The sequence below is a fragment of the Schistocerca americana genome, chromosome 2, assembly GCF_021461395.2.
Source record: "Schistocerca americana isolate TAMUIC-IGC-003095 chromosome 2, iqSchAmer2.1, whole genome shotgun sequence".
Classification (NCBI taxonomy): domain Eukaryota; kingdom Metazoa; phylum Arthropoda; class Insecta; order Orthoptera; family Acrididae; genus Schistocerca; species Schistocerca americana.
Window position 1 is genome coordinate 212,477,316 of NC_060120.1, and position 15,608 is coordinate 212,492,923.

At 44.1% G+C, this 15,608-nt stretch overlaps 1 protein-coding gene across 1 annotated transcript in view; it reads right to left on the reverse strand.

The window, feature by feature from the left end:
* LOC124593901 overlaps nt 1–15,608 on the reverse strand; it is a 174,534-nt gene that overhangs the window by 77,851 nt on the left and 81,075 nt on the right. The window contains exon 3 of the mRNA XM_047132250.1: nt 197–296. Coding sequence (XP_046988206.1) covers nt 197–296 — 100 coding nt within the window. The remainder of the gene's footprint in view (nt 1–196; nt 297–15,608) is intronic.

Genomic DNA, 15,608 nt, shown 5'->3' on the forward strand with positions numbered 1-15,608 from the left:
TATATGCCGACAGATGAGTGCGCAAACTTTTAGTGAAGAACATGATACACAGCAAAACCTGTTGCACTATCCTATACGCGACCTGATTCGGCACGAAACATCCGACACACGCTCTAAAGCGCTACAACAGTTACTACTCAGTGGTGGAAGTAGCAGAATTGTTTGCATAGCACAATAAACAAGCAAACAAACGTACCGTAATCGGAGGCGTGGGCGTCGGCGTGCGGCGACTGCAGAGACCTCTGCAGCTCGCAGATCTGGTCCAGCGTCACCTGCAGCAGGTCACGGGGGTCCTCCTGCAAAAAAAAAAAAAAAAAAAAAAAAAAAAAAAAGTACCTCGTAGCACTGCAGGCACTTCTAAATGTCGATATTGGTGGTTTACAAAATGTTCAAATGTGTGTGAAATCTTATGGGACTTAATTGCTAAGATCATCAGTTCCTAAGCTTACACACTACTTAACCTAAAGTATCCTAAGTACAAACACACACACACACACACACACATGCCCAAGAGAGGATTCGAACCTCCGCCAGGATCAGCCGCACAGTCCGTGACTGCAGCGCCCAAGACCGCTCGGTTAATCCCGCGCGGCGGTGATTTACAAGTTTCTGTGTTTGCAGTCGTGTTGTCATGTTATCTTCATACGAATTTTCGTCAAATTCGTTCATTGTCTTCGCCAGCTGTTGAGCGCAGATTTCGTTGGCCACAGATATGGTCCAGGAGCAGAAACCACGTTCGAAACCTGACGAAGGCAAGGAAGGAATTTATCAAAAATTCAGGTAAAGATAAAGTGGCACCTCAGCTGGAGCCCTAAAAAATGATAAGGCAGTTTCAAATAGAGATTTCTGTTCATTCAATTATAGCAGGTCAAAACAACATCTTGTTAACACATAGAAGACGGATTCCGAGTTTATTCGTGTTTCGCACGCCATCTGTGACGGACTCGTATCTACTACACGCTGCCTGTAGACTTCGCCTAGTTAGGTGTTTACACCCGTAGCCAACGTGGCAAATGCAACTGCCTTCATGTATTATTGTCCGATCCACGAACGATGGCCGTTCGCGCAGGTCGAGAAACGGTCAGGGATTGCACTGTTGTCGGTTCCAAGCGACAGTTGCCATACGCGCATACATGCACATCTACATCTATACTCTGCAAACCACTGTGAGGTGCGTGGCAGTGGGTACGTCCGTATGGAGCGCGGTAAGAATGATTGTAGAATGCCTCTGTGCGTGCAGTAATTATTCTAATCTTATCCTCACGATCCCTATGTGAGCGACACGTAGGGAGTTGTAGTACATTCATAGAGTAGTCGTTTAAAACCGGTACTTGAAACTTTGTTAACAGACTTTCTCGGGATAGTTTACATCTGTGTTCAAGAGTCTGCCAGTTCAGTTGCTTCAGTATCTCTGTCACCCTCTCCCACGGATTAAACAAAGCTGTGACCATTCGTGCTGCCCTTCTCTGTATACCTTCAATATCCCATACTAGTCCTATCTTGTACGGGTCCCACGAACTTGAGCAATATTATAGAACCTGTGGCACGAGCGATTTTTAAGCAATCTCTTTTGAAGACTGATTGCAATTCACCACTATTCTAGAAATAAACCGAAGTATACCACGTGCTTTACCCACGACTGAATCTAACAGTATGTGATCATTCCATTTCACATCCACGCGAAGTGTTACACCCAGGTATTTGTATGATTTGACCGATTCCAACAGTAACTCATTAAAATTATACTCGCTAGATACTACGCTTTTTCGTTTATTGAAATATAAAATTTTACATTTCTGAACATTCAGAGCAAATTGCCAATCGCTACACCACGTTGAAATCTTATCAAGATCTGACTGAATATTTATGCAGCTTCTCTCAGTGCTTTGCACTTAATAAAAGCGTGCATCCTGCAAATTAGTCTCTCACTTGCTTGAGTAGAATTTGTCTCTTACCACAACCATCAGCCACGACAATTCGCAACAAATGGAATAAAAATTCAATAAATACACTACTGGCCATTAATTTTGCTGCACCAAGAAGAAATGCAGATGATAAACAGCTGTTCATTGGACAAATATATTATACTAGAACTGACATGTGATTACATTTTTACGCAATTTGGGTGCATAGATCCTGAGAAAGCAGTACCCAGAACAACCACCTCTGGCCGTAATAACGGCCTCGATACGCCTGGGCATTGAGTCAAACAGAGCTTGGATGGCTTGTACAGGTACAGCTGCCCATGTAGCTTCAACACGATACCACAGTTCATCAAGAGTAGTGAGTGGCGTGTTGTGACGAGCCAGTTGCTCGGCCACCATTGACCAGACGTATTCAGTTGGTGAGAGATGTGGAGAATGTGCTGGCCAGGGCAGCAGTCGAACATTTTCTGTATCCAGAAAGGCCCGTACAGGACCTGCAACATGTGATCGTGCATTTTCCTGGTGAAATGTAGGGTTTCGCAAGGATCGAGTGAAGGGTAGAGCCACGGGTCGTAACACATCTGAAATGTAACGTCCACTGTTCAAAGTGCCGTCAATGCTAACAAGAGGTGACTGAGACGTGTAACCAATGGCACCCCATACCATCACGCCGGGTGATACGCCAGTATGGCGATGACGAATACACGCTTCCAATGTGTGTTCACCGCGATGTCGCCAAATACGGACGCGACCATTATGATGCTGTAAACAGAACCTGGATTCATCCGAAAAAAAAAATGACGTTTTGCCATTCGTGCACCCAGGTTCGTCGTTGAGTACACCATCGCAGGCGCCCCTGTCTATGATGCAGCGTCGAGGTTTTCCGCAGCCATGGTCTCCGAGCTGCTGCAAACGTCGTCGAACTGTTCGTGCAGCTGGTTGTTGTCTTGCAAACGTCCCCATCTGTTGACTCAGGGATCGAGTCGTGGTTGCACGATCCGTTACAGCCATGCGGGTAAGATGCCTGTCATCTCGACCGCTTGTGATACGATACCGTTGGGATCAAGCAGGGCGTTCCGTATTACCCTCCTGAAACCACCGATTCCATATTCTGCTAACATTCATTGGATCTCGACCAACGCGAGCAGCAATGTCGCAATACGATAAACCGCAATCGCGATAGGCTACAATCTTACCTTTATCAGAGTCGGAAACATGATGGTACGCATTTCTCCTTCTTACACGAAGCATCAAAACAACGTTTCACCAGGCAACGCCGGTCAGCTGCTGTTTGTGTATGAGAAATCGGTTGGAAACTTTCCTTATGTCAGCGCGTTGTAGGTGTCGCCCCTGGCACCAACCTTGTGTGAATGCCCTGAAAAGCAAATCATTTGCATATCACAGCATGTTCTTCCTGTCGGTTAAATTTCGCGCCTGTAGCACGTCATCTTCGTGGTGTAGCAATTTTAATGGCCAGTAGTGTAACTCGCTAGGATAACGTTGAATGCTCGCAATGGGAACAATATTCACAGCAGAGCGCTCAGAAAACTAATGGATGCTCATTGGCTGTCGGAGAATGCGTGACGCAGATGCGCAGAATAAGCCTTAACTCGACCGCCATCGCTTGTCACTCCAACTACAGCAGAAGACGATACAATTGCACCTGGGAGTGAAACGCTTCGGTCAGCGTATCGCGAATTTCCATCATGATATCTCACGAGGACACGCTGAAAGACTTGATAGTATATCCACAGCTGTCTTGAAATAATTCTCAGCGCCGTGCGCTTTCCTTAATAACCGTGTGATTGCGTAATTTAGCGTCACCGCGCGTTTTCAATAACGGCCACTGGAGACCAAGTACTATAACATGCTGGTAGGGCAGTACTTTTTGCTTATTTAGCATCGTAAATGTATTTTGATATTTCAGATAGAACAGAAAACGGAAGGAAATGAATGTCTCCGAAAAATGCTTTCGGAGGTTTTCGCCGACGAATAGAGCCCGCGTAAGATACGGTCGCCGATGGGGAGTGACCAATTGTCGTCCAAAGTTTTTTCGTTTGTTTGCAATGGGAGGCCGACATTGTTTAAAAAAATCATTTTTGCGGTACTTATAGCTTTATTTGTCAGGTTCATGACGATGTGCCCATCATTTCGTTGACGGTCATAGTTACTGTGATATTTACACGAAAGTAATACACTGCGCGAAATTCGAAAAAAAAGTTTGCAATGAAGAATAGGAGCCGCTATAATTTTTCGTTTGGTGCATATTACATAATATGTTACTGTATATTAAATTTAGCTAACGTTTCGAATTTTTCTTTGGACTTGGATGGAGGTCTCTGACACCAATCTCGAGAAAATTGATGTGGTTTAGCACATTCATTTGCGATCGCCCCGCGCCAGCGATAAAGCCACAGTGAACTATCCACAACATTCCTCACATTTCATAAACGGTTTGAGATACTGAAATGAGATTTTGGAAATGATAACAAGCAAAGAGGAAAGTATTTTGCCATGTGGTTATTAAACACAACTTCAATAGCTACCGTGTTATTCCACTAACTACAGACTCTCCCGATCAAAGAATGTAACTTTTAAGGGCCATCGATAGCTAGTGAAACGAGAAATGTTTAAATCAATGTTTCAAAATTCTCTCGCATTTCCATCTGCACATGTTAGTGAGGTGACACTGTGTAAACTCGGCTATGTTTTGGCAAGATAAGCAAATTTTAAGATGGCAGCAAGAGAAATGTATAGGTTTTATTCAAAATTAGCGACTCATGACGTTTCTCTGACAGTTACAACCGGTTAACAGGCCAAGCGAAAATAAATCGCTGCGTTTTCAGCGTGATTCTTTTTAGATGCTAACTAAAACAGAGGTAACAGATCTCTCTGAATGGTCACCATGCATTTTACAAAAACTGTGAGCGTTGGCTTTAATTTAGAACCGCACTTCCCCTCCAGCGCTCGGCTTTTCCCCTACAGCTTCTGCCCGTAACACCCTCCCCCCCCCCTCTCCTCCCGCGCATTTATCGGCCACGATATTCAGCGCAGACTCTATTCAGATGTTTCTAGTGAGTTTGAGGATCTGGATATTTATAGTTCTGTGGAAGAATCCAGTGACAGTGATATTTTTAGACCTATAAAGGAGTGTAAGGCGGCAATGTTATCAAGTGATTTCGACGATAACGATGGTGGTTCCGTTCTTATGAGTGATTCGTGCTGCCATAATGATAACCATGACTAGTGAAAAACTGACATTCAGCCACACTTTCAACCTCTTGAAGGTCACCCTGTGGTCATTCCTTATGCAGCTGAATGTGATTCTGTAGCATCTAATGTGGCCCTGGTGCCTCTGTGATTAGCCGATTGTTCGGTGACGACTAGTTTTAACTGTCTTGGAAGGCGATGTACACTATCATGATCAGACCTCAGTGAAACGTAAAGCTTCGCCCAAAGCACTCAAGTGGACTCCTGTTACACAAAGAGTCATGAAGAAATTCCTTGGCCCAATTATTCTTGTGGGACAAACAACGAAAGAGAGATGAAAAGATTATTGGTCAACATACCCTCTAATAGCTACCCCAAGGCGATGCACACTATCATGATCAGACCTCAGTGAAACGTAAAGCTTCGCCCAAAGCACTCAAGTGGACTCCTGTTACACAAAGAGTCATGAAGAAATTCCTTGGCCCAATTATTCTAGTGGGACAAACAAGGAAAGAGAGATGAAAAGATTATTGGTCAACATACCCTCTAATAGCTACCCCAGTATTTTCATAGACTGAGTCGCAATAGATTTTGACTGGTTTGGATATTCTGACACTTTAATGAGAATAAGAAATTGAAAAATAGCTCCGAGAGACTCTTCAAAGTTTAGCTAGCGCTGGATTGTATCCTCACTAGATTCAGGACACTTTACAAACCAAACCAACAGTTCTCTTTGGGCGAGGGGACGATTCCAAGGAGAGTACACCTGAGGATTTGAACGTACAACCCTCCTAAGATTACGAAGTATGGGTCACATGTCAGGATGGTGGGCAAGAGTGACACAGGCTGTATCTGCAATATGGAGATTTACAATGGTAAAGCGAAGAAATTGGAAGAATCTATTCTCTCAGTTCTTGGTCCTTATAAACATAGTTGGTCTGTTTTGCTTATTCATGAGCTAGACGAAATTTAATTTTAGGGTGCAGTACACTGTGACACTAATCATGACGATAAAAAGGTAGAGTTGGTAGAGTTTTTCTTCGGCTAGTGAAATTCTTTTTGGAACTGTGGAATCACGCCCGACAAAGGAGCAAATCACGAAGTCGGCCCGCGGGGATGATGGGAGAGCAGGAGAAGGGCTAATTTTTCAATCAGACGCAGGCCTTGTTAGAAGGCGCGCGGCCGCCCGCGGAGGCGGAATCAATTTGGGACCGGCTTGTGGCTGCCCCTCTGCGCCGCTGCTGCTGCCGCCGGCGGCGGACAATGTAAACACGCGGCGTGCTTTTTGTGGCGTGTGCCAGTTTTTAAATGGTCGCTATCATCATTAGGCATCGCGTGGAAGGGTTGCGCTCGCAGGGTGGTGACCAGCATTCCGTATAGGCGCTGGGGGTTGGGAACATGTTACGGTCGGCAGATGAGGCGAGTCTACAAGAGAGAGAGAGAGAGAGAGAGAGAGAGAGAGAGAGGGAAAGAGAGGCAAAGGGATTCCGGCTTGCCCTGTTCCATCACTCGAATTGTATTCTCTTGTTAATTTCTGTTTTTTTTACTGATCTTCTTTCGGTGTGTTGTACGTGTTCGACATCAGTTCAGCAAAAAGGAAAATGTTTTTACGTCACGAAGCATACGGGCAGCGACGGTGAAACGATATTCAGCGAGAAGAATGAGCCGCCTGTGTGCGCATGCGCGTAGAACAAAGGACGACGCTTACGAAAACAAGAGCATTGCAATGTGCAGTATAAAGCTTGCAGGGAGCCGTATGTTAATTTTATATCCCAACAGCCTCAAAGCAGAACACTACAGCCCGATTTAAAGTAGTTAGCATTCAGAACTAGCAGCTTAGAGCAGTACTCGCATTGTTCGTCTCTCACTGTGTTGCCACTTCCGCTGCGCAAAACATCGTGCCTGCCAATGAACGAGGAAACTATCGCGGTCTCAAAAACTTCACCTGTTTCAAGAATAAAGTTAACTCCGGCTAAGAAGAGATTTTTGACATGATTAGAGACAGTGTAGAGAACCATAACACATATGAATTTTAGAAACTTTTCAAGCTTTTTGTAGGACAGAGAGACTAAACTTCATGCTATCTACCAGTTAAGTATTGACATAAAACAAAAGGGTGGTCGGGTGCGAGTAGGACACGCGCATTGAGAGTTCCGTAGAAACTTAATTCTGTATATAGTCAGTTTATCTATTCCGGGCCGGCTGGAGTGGCCATGCGGTTATAGGCGCTGCAGTCTGGAGTCGAGGGACCGCTACGGTCGCAGGTTCGAATCCTGCTTCGGGCATAGATGTGTGTGATGTCCTTAGCTTATTTAGGTTTAATTAGTTCTAAGTTCTAGGCGACTGATGATCTCAGAAGTTAAGTCGCATAGTGCTCAGAGCCATTTGAACCATTTATCTATTCCGGAAATCGAGGATACTGACGATTTTTGCCCGTTATCTGCATTCATACTGAGAAGATATCGGTTCCAGGGATTCCAAAACGTTCGAGATAGTTTTAATAGTTTTAATTGCAAGTATGAAGTTGAATAAAATTGCATGTATGTGTACATTATATACTTTCAAATTACAAACTTCGGATTTTTCCCTTTACTTGTACAGTGAAACCTTGCTTCTTGCAAATTTCATGAATCTAGGTCAACGGGAAGTACCCTACGGTTTTAATTAGTGACTTTTCGAGTATAACACTATGTGTCATAAACGGTCGTATCTTTTGATTTCATTGACTTTGAAGCTTAAGACTTTTACATCGCCGAGGGACCATAGATCTTAGTATATGACATAAATATAAACGTAAACACAGTCCGTAGTAGGCTGTAATGTGATTTTTATTTAATCGTGTGACTACCTAATTTTGACTACTTATCACTCGCCAAGCAGCTATAACAATAATACGGAACCATCTGGGGGCTGTGGATCCACACAGATACAAAATTTTAATGACATAAATGTGAACTAGATATGCCGAACTGTTCGAGGGAAAAAAGGTTCTTAACAGACGGACAGACAAAGAGACAGACGGATAAAGAATGACAAAATTACAAATTAAGGATTTTCGGATTTTTTTCTTTACTTGTACTGTGGATCCTTACTTTTTGCTAAATTTCGTGAGTCTGGGTCAACAGGAAGCACCCTATACGTTTTGATGAGTGAGTTTTCGAGTATGAAAACATATGACATAAATGGCGATATCTTTTGACTGCATTAACACAGAAATTTAAAATGTGTGCATATCCAATGGACCACAGACTTCAATATGTGGCATACATATTGAAGTTCCTGAGAAATGGATCTTAACAGACATACAGACAGATGAACAACGAAGCTATCTTGTAAAGGTTCCGGTTTTACAAACTGAGACACGGGACCTAAAAACACATTTCCGAAGCTTATACTTACCAAACGCAACCGAGTACGCAACTCTGGAAAGATCCGATGCTGAGAGAAGTATTTTCGTAATCGCCGATAAAGTTGTTTGCGAGTACGTTTAGTGGTTTCCGAGATGCGATGTGGTAATGTTAAAGGCATTTCCTGGACAGGAAAATTTCACCCATTTCAAAACAACCAATAAACCCATCTCCCATGATTATTTAAAGAAATCGAACTCAAACGTATAAGAAAGCTTCAATGTCTGATTACTTTACAAGTGAGTTAATTTATTAAATATCACACATCCAGCATCTAAGTGAGAAAAAGTTCAGAAAAGCTTTGAAATTGTGTTGGAAATCACTAACTACCCTCATTATCAAACACTGGATGAGTATAGCCAGGGCAATTTGCGCTGCGTTTTAAGAAAAAGTTAATTCCTCGTGGGTCTCAATGTTTATTACGTCATATCTTCCGAACTGTGTGTCGTACAACGATGTAATTCTGCAGCTACATTCCATGCTGGCGTAAACTGTCGCCAGCACACCGGTCGGCAAAATGCAGGGCGAAGATCGACAGTAGGCGCTGGATCAAGCGCGCCCATCACGAGAGAGGCCAGAGACACACCGAGTAGCAACGCGCCGACAACGCCCCCTCGACGGCAAGTATTAAGGCCGCCGCCGCTTGACGGGGGGCCTTACTGATTCAGTCACTAGCTCAGTCACTCGGTCTCGGACTCACTGAGGCTACGACAGTGCACAGCGACCAGAACTGTGACAATAGCCAGATAACCGATATTGTCTGCAAGAGGACTATTATGAATGAGATTGTACCACAACAAATGGACTCTAAAGTTAAGTGACAGCTATCTGTTCATGTAAATAAATCCAGGTGTGCATTTGTGTTGGAGAAAGTTGATACCAGCCACCCACAACATCCCCTCCCTTGTTTCCTACAGTACAAGACTCTACACATCCAGTTGTACATATGGATTGGAGATAGTGTTAGTAATAAAAAATAATAAATTAAAATGTAATGCGTGACGCTGTAATTTTACTGCATGAGCAGAGAAAATGTGGCAGGCGATAGTTTTTTATCCTCTCATCTTTTTCCTTTGGGGGGCGGGGGGGGGCGGGGAGTACAGTTCGTTGGATGTCGCTAAGTGCTCTCGTTCTCAAGCACTGGATGAATATTTTCTGCGTAATTTGCTCGCTGTGAGTTAAGCTAGCTTAGTATGCACCGGGTTTCTAACTGTAATACTTTTCTTAACATGTTAAACCTTTAACATACCATTATACCCCTTAATGGGTAGATTATGACAACATTTTAAATTTTTAAATTCGCACAGAAATGATATGAAATATTAAAAAATCAAAGTTTTGTTTCCCTCGGAAGCTTTTAGATAGGCAATTTGCAACAGGGACTGTGCATTAGCCTTTCAGTAATGCACACTGCACAATATAGTTAAAGGGTACCTTTTTCGAAACCCTGTAGTTGTCTCCCATCGCGGCGCATAAGTTTGAAATTTGGCTCAATGGTGCCTGCAACATTCCTCTGTAATGGCGCAAGAGCGAACCGCGTTGCGATGTCAGCCACGGGCTCTGCGTCGCTTCAGACAGCAAGGCGTCGACACTTGCGAAGAGAGAGGCCACAGCTCACAAGTTCATATGAGCTGTAACGTGGGTCAGTGATGTCGCATTGGCACCAGACTTCACCACAACTCTTCCCGACCCGATCGTGGACTTGTCACACGATGGGAAGGTCGTCTCACCCTCTTTTACCCACTTTGCACCCCTTCTTTTGATGCCTCTGCGATGGGGTCGGAACCGCGATGCACAGCGTTGGAATCACGCGGTTTTCTTATGGGTGGCCGAGGAATACGTTTCAGGCGTACCTCTGCTCAGAATCTGCATGAAAAGGCCTTAGGGTGGGGCTTATAGGGCGTCAATGAAACCACCCTATACTCGGAGGCGTTGATTACCACAAATTTCGAGGGTCAAAAACGACAGTTCGCAGTGCGATGGCCAACAGGACGACGATCTTGACAACTTTCGACACTTATACCAACCCCTGACCCTACTCTAAGGACATTATGAGGCAGCAATCCCTGTGAACGTGATATGACCTCTTTGGAGTGCAGTGTGACCGTAGTTTATGCTCTGATATACAGGGTGGAACCACCAAGGAGCGTTAACAATCATTGGACGAGATTTGAACGTGATCCAAAGCAGATAAGCATTCTTATACTTTTTCATCCTTCCTTTTTCGGGCCATTTTTTTGGCGTGATCAAGAAATTGAGAGGGGGGGGGGGGGGAGCAGGGGGTGCAACATTAAATTGTGCGCGAACAAAACGCAAAGCATCCCTCTAAGACTCCACCCCCCGCTGCCCCCCCCCCCTCCCAAAAAACAGTTCAATAACGCCCTTGGTGCCACCCGCGCACCTTTGTTGACCACGTTACACATGTACCTGCCAGAAACTTCAACAAACATTCAGCGTCGCTGTTGCTTTAGCGCCTGAAGGCAGGTAAATCCCACCTAATCGGGGCGAAGGTGTTGCCTAGTCCACAGGCGCCATAGCAGTTCCTAGGCTGTTTGTCGATGTTTTTGACAGGTACATACGTAACGTTCTCATGAAAGGAGTAGCAATCAACCCCCAAAGTGGTTTCATTGGGCCTTTTATGTCACATCCTAAGACCTTTTCACGTCGTTTCTGAGTGGTGGTGAGTCTGAAATGTTTCTAGGCCACTCATAAAAAACCGCGTGATTTCAACGCTGGGTGTCGCGGCTCTGGCCTTCGTACTAAAGGCGTCAAAAGAAGTGGTGAAATGTATATAAGAGGGGCTGTGACGACCTTCCCATCTTCTGACAAATCCACAGTGGCGGTGGCCAGAACTGGGTTGAAATCTGGTACCAACGTGAAATCACTGTCCCAGCTTACACCTCATATGAACTTTGAGCTGTGGCCTTTTTTTCGTGCGTCGATACCTTGTTGTTTGGAGCGTCGCCGAGTCTGAGGGTGCTGTCAGAGGACGCCATATTTTTGCATCACTTCAGAGGAAGATTGCGGGCACCTTTGACCAGAATTTCAAGCTTATGCGTCGGAATTGGAGACAATTACGGGATTTCGAAAAGGTGACACTTTAATTTACATGAATTTTGTGTAATATAGATAAATTTAAGCGATTTTCTACTGAAGAGGTAGCGGATCGCTGCGATGGCTGTATGCAGGTAGTACTCCTACTTGTCGCAAATTTGGACCTTAAACGTCAGAAGCCAAAGACTTAATCATACTACAGTGCAGTGTCAACTTTTCTTCCGATTTTTTCTTTTTAAGACCACTGGATTCGTCATAAGAAGCTGCAGCAACTGGGCTAGAATACGATAGTCAAACACGCGTGAAAAGCCAAAATAAAACGTTAAATTTAAAATTTCTATATCACGCACTATGCATTTAGAATAGCACAAATGAGTGAAGTTCATCCTATGGACACTTTACCATTTCTCGATTTCCCAGACATTACTGCATTACTTCAATGTCGTGACTGTGTTTACAAGTGCAGTGAAATAAAATGTACGATGATTTCACATGCATCATACAGCTCACATAAAACGGAAGAAAGAAACTCCTGAAATGAAGGAATCTGATCCCAGACGGGCAGCCAAGGGTCCAAGAGTGCAACCTGGTTGTTTAGAATTATACGCCATAATTCAAGCAACTTTAGCAGGAGAATGTCAGAGCTACTTTTTAAAGAAACATCCCTCATTATTCCTTCTAAAATTTAAGGACAATCAAGAACAGGCACTGGCGTCATAAAAGGAAGTTCTGCAGTTGATAACTGCTTGCTCCATTGCATTCCACATCTGCCTGATGTCGGATATTTATTTATGTACTGTGACGCTGGCGACAGACGAAGCCAATCCTAAACTTCGTTTCTTCTTTACTCTTTTGCCTGAACATCGGAGTGCAGTAAAGTCTGAAGAAGGTCGATGTAAAATGTATAAAAAAACAGTCATAGGTTATCTCGAAGCTGACCCTCTACACGCAGTAGTCAAGAAAAAGTGTAAGTATACAGTCATTTAGACTCCAAACGAGTACACAATTGTCGTTAAAATAATTACAAATATTGCTCGGTCTAATGTTTTGAGTCGATGCGTTTCGGGGATGTATAACATTTGGAACAGTTGGTAAAAATCGGTAATAAAAGGCATAAACGAAGATTCGCGCAACGAATAAACCAAGTGGCTTCTTCAGTTTAGTAGCCTATATTTCCACTGTCCGTTTCGTGAGTTACACCTGAACCATCAAATAACTGATTGAGCCACTGTCCAAAAGAGATAAGATAATCACATACTAACTTCGATGTAAATCAAGAGAGATCTTCTGGCAATTTTGAAAACTGATGTTATTCTCACCGAAAACAAATTCTGTATCTACAGTGTTCCACCTGCAAAGATAATTCATGATAAAGCTTATGGCCTATACCGAAGAACAATGATGACAATGCTAATTTAGATGCAGAATAATGACTCATATATTATACAAAAGAGAAGTATCTAGCTCAGTGTTATTTCGAACTTAAGTGTAAAACAGCGTGTAGAATAGTCATAAAGTAAAATTTCCTCGTTTGTAATGTTCTAGGCAATGTAGTATCAATAAATTTGAGACAAAACTTTTTTTTAACACTTTTTGTGCCCTTGCAAAATAACGCAAAGCATTGCTATTTCCAACAGAGATAATGCCACAAGTGATTGATTATTATGTCCACATCTTTCCAAAGAAAAATGTATTGAGAAAGAATGCCATGAATATGTCTTTGTACTCTTGAAACGTCCCCTTAGAAAAATTATGAATTACTGTGCTGGTAAACTCCTACTTTATTTGATACAAAGACAGTTGAGTGAAACTGAAAGTACTCAGGCAGTTCTCTCTTTAATTATTCTGATCGTCACTAAACTGACACACAATATTTTTTTTAGCGCAACGCAATCTGACTTTCAATAATCTCTAGAAAAGAATGGCCCTGACTAACAATAACCTATACCTTTCATGAATCACTTACTTCAGAAAAATCTTCGCTACTCGAACTACTGCAATACAGCGAGCGCCAATACTGCCAGCTAAATAAAAGATTCTAACTACTGAAGGCACTAACTACTGATAGGTATAGTAAGCAAACGAAAGATTTTGGTTGAGAACAAACAACGTATTTACCTTAATGGCGTTCAAAAGTCATTATATGTATATGTAATTTTGTGACATCCAGTCAAACAAATTTCCTTTTTCTGACGGACACACGTCCAGATCGTCCGCTCAAAACTCTGGCATCTCTCTCTCTCTCTCCACATTCTCCACTGGCGGCTCACTCCAACTGCACTGAAAGACCACAGCCTCCCACAAAATTACCGACCCGTCAGCCTTCTGAGCTCGCTCAACAAGATTGTTGAGAAGGTGATTCTCAAACGCATCACTAGGCACTGCATAACAAATGACATCCTGAGACTGGAGGAATTCGGCTTCAGGAATCATCACTCCACAACACAACAACTCTTACGGGTCGTTGAACATATAACACATGGCTTCACCATAAACAAAGCAATAGGCGCGGTGTTCCTGGACATCGAAAAGGCTTTCGACCGTCTATGGCACAATGGCTTCATTCGCAAACTCAGCGACGCGGGATTCCCCGACGGGCAGGTGCGTCTCATACACTCATACCTCACAGACAGGAGTTTCAACACTGACGTGCAGGGAAAACAATCAACACAACACGATATACACGCGGGAGTACCCCAGGGAAGCAGCATAGGGCCTCTACTGTTTAACCTCTACATAAACGATCTCCCAACCACACACAACACAACGATGGCAGTCTACGCGGATGACACTGCCATCCTCGCGCAAGAATGGAAACCATCAAACATTACGTCTCGCTTACAGACTGCACTCAGAGTGGCTGACCCTTGGTTGGAGAAATGGCGTGTTAGAGTAAACGTCGACAAGTGCGAAGCCGTTCTGTTCACTAGAAGACCGAAGCAACTGCGCAAACACCGATATTGCAGACCAATAACTCTACATTCACGCCCAATACGTTTCCGTGAGAAAGTCAAATACCTCGGTGTCTGGCTGGACCGGAAATTACTCTGGAGGGACCACATACAACACATGACCAACCGAGGAAGCGTGAGCCTCAAACAGCTCTACCCTATGCTCAACAGGCGTAGCACACTGAACAGAAGGGTGTCGAGGTCCATGTACATGACACTTATTCGACTCCTGATGACGCACGCAGCTCCTGCCTGGGGATACGCTGCGCCTACACGCCTGCGCCGTCTGCAGCTGATACAAAACAAAGTACTCAAAATCATAAGCAATGCTCCACGATACACAAGCATCGTGGACCTCGCCGGGAATACCGACTTGAGACTCTCACGGAGGTAATCCACAAACTCACCACAAGACTATACAGAAACTCCAGACATTCGCAGAACCCGTCTATTCTAAATCTGGGGAACTACGACCACAACCATAGATGGAAACATAAAAGACCAAAACACATACTTGTAAGAACCTAACATCTATGGCAGACACAACGGTACAGGTGAACCCCTGCTAATCAGACGCCATTACTGGATCTCCAGCTGGAACACACTTGCCGAATAACTGGCACAACGCAGGGAAGCCGTACCGTACAATGCATGCAGACAAGCTCCACACGCCCCCCCCCCCCCCCCCGCCCCACACACACACAGTGAGATGATCTATGGCCGATCTTCCACTACTCTATATAACGATCTTAATTGTTCCAGGAATGCAGCGGCTGCAGCAAACTGGGATACATCGCCATCGCTTGCCACGGTGACGATGCATAATACCCATACTAACAAACCCAACCTTGCATGAACTATCGCAGCTAGTGAGCCACTACTGCTCTTACTACCCATCCAACTGTCGCAGAGGTTTATTTCCCACCGCACGAGCCTTCGCACTTCCCTCTGCTCTTCAAATCGCTACCCTCACTCGCGTTTCGTCCACTATCTATCACCTGACGGACCGTGTTAATGCGTAGTCTTACCCAGACGCACGGACAACATCACAGCCCAGCATC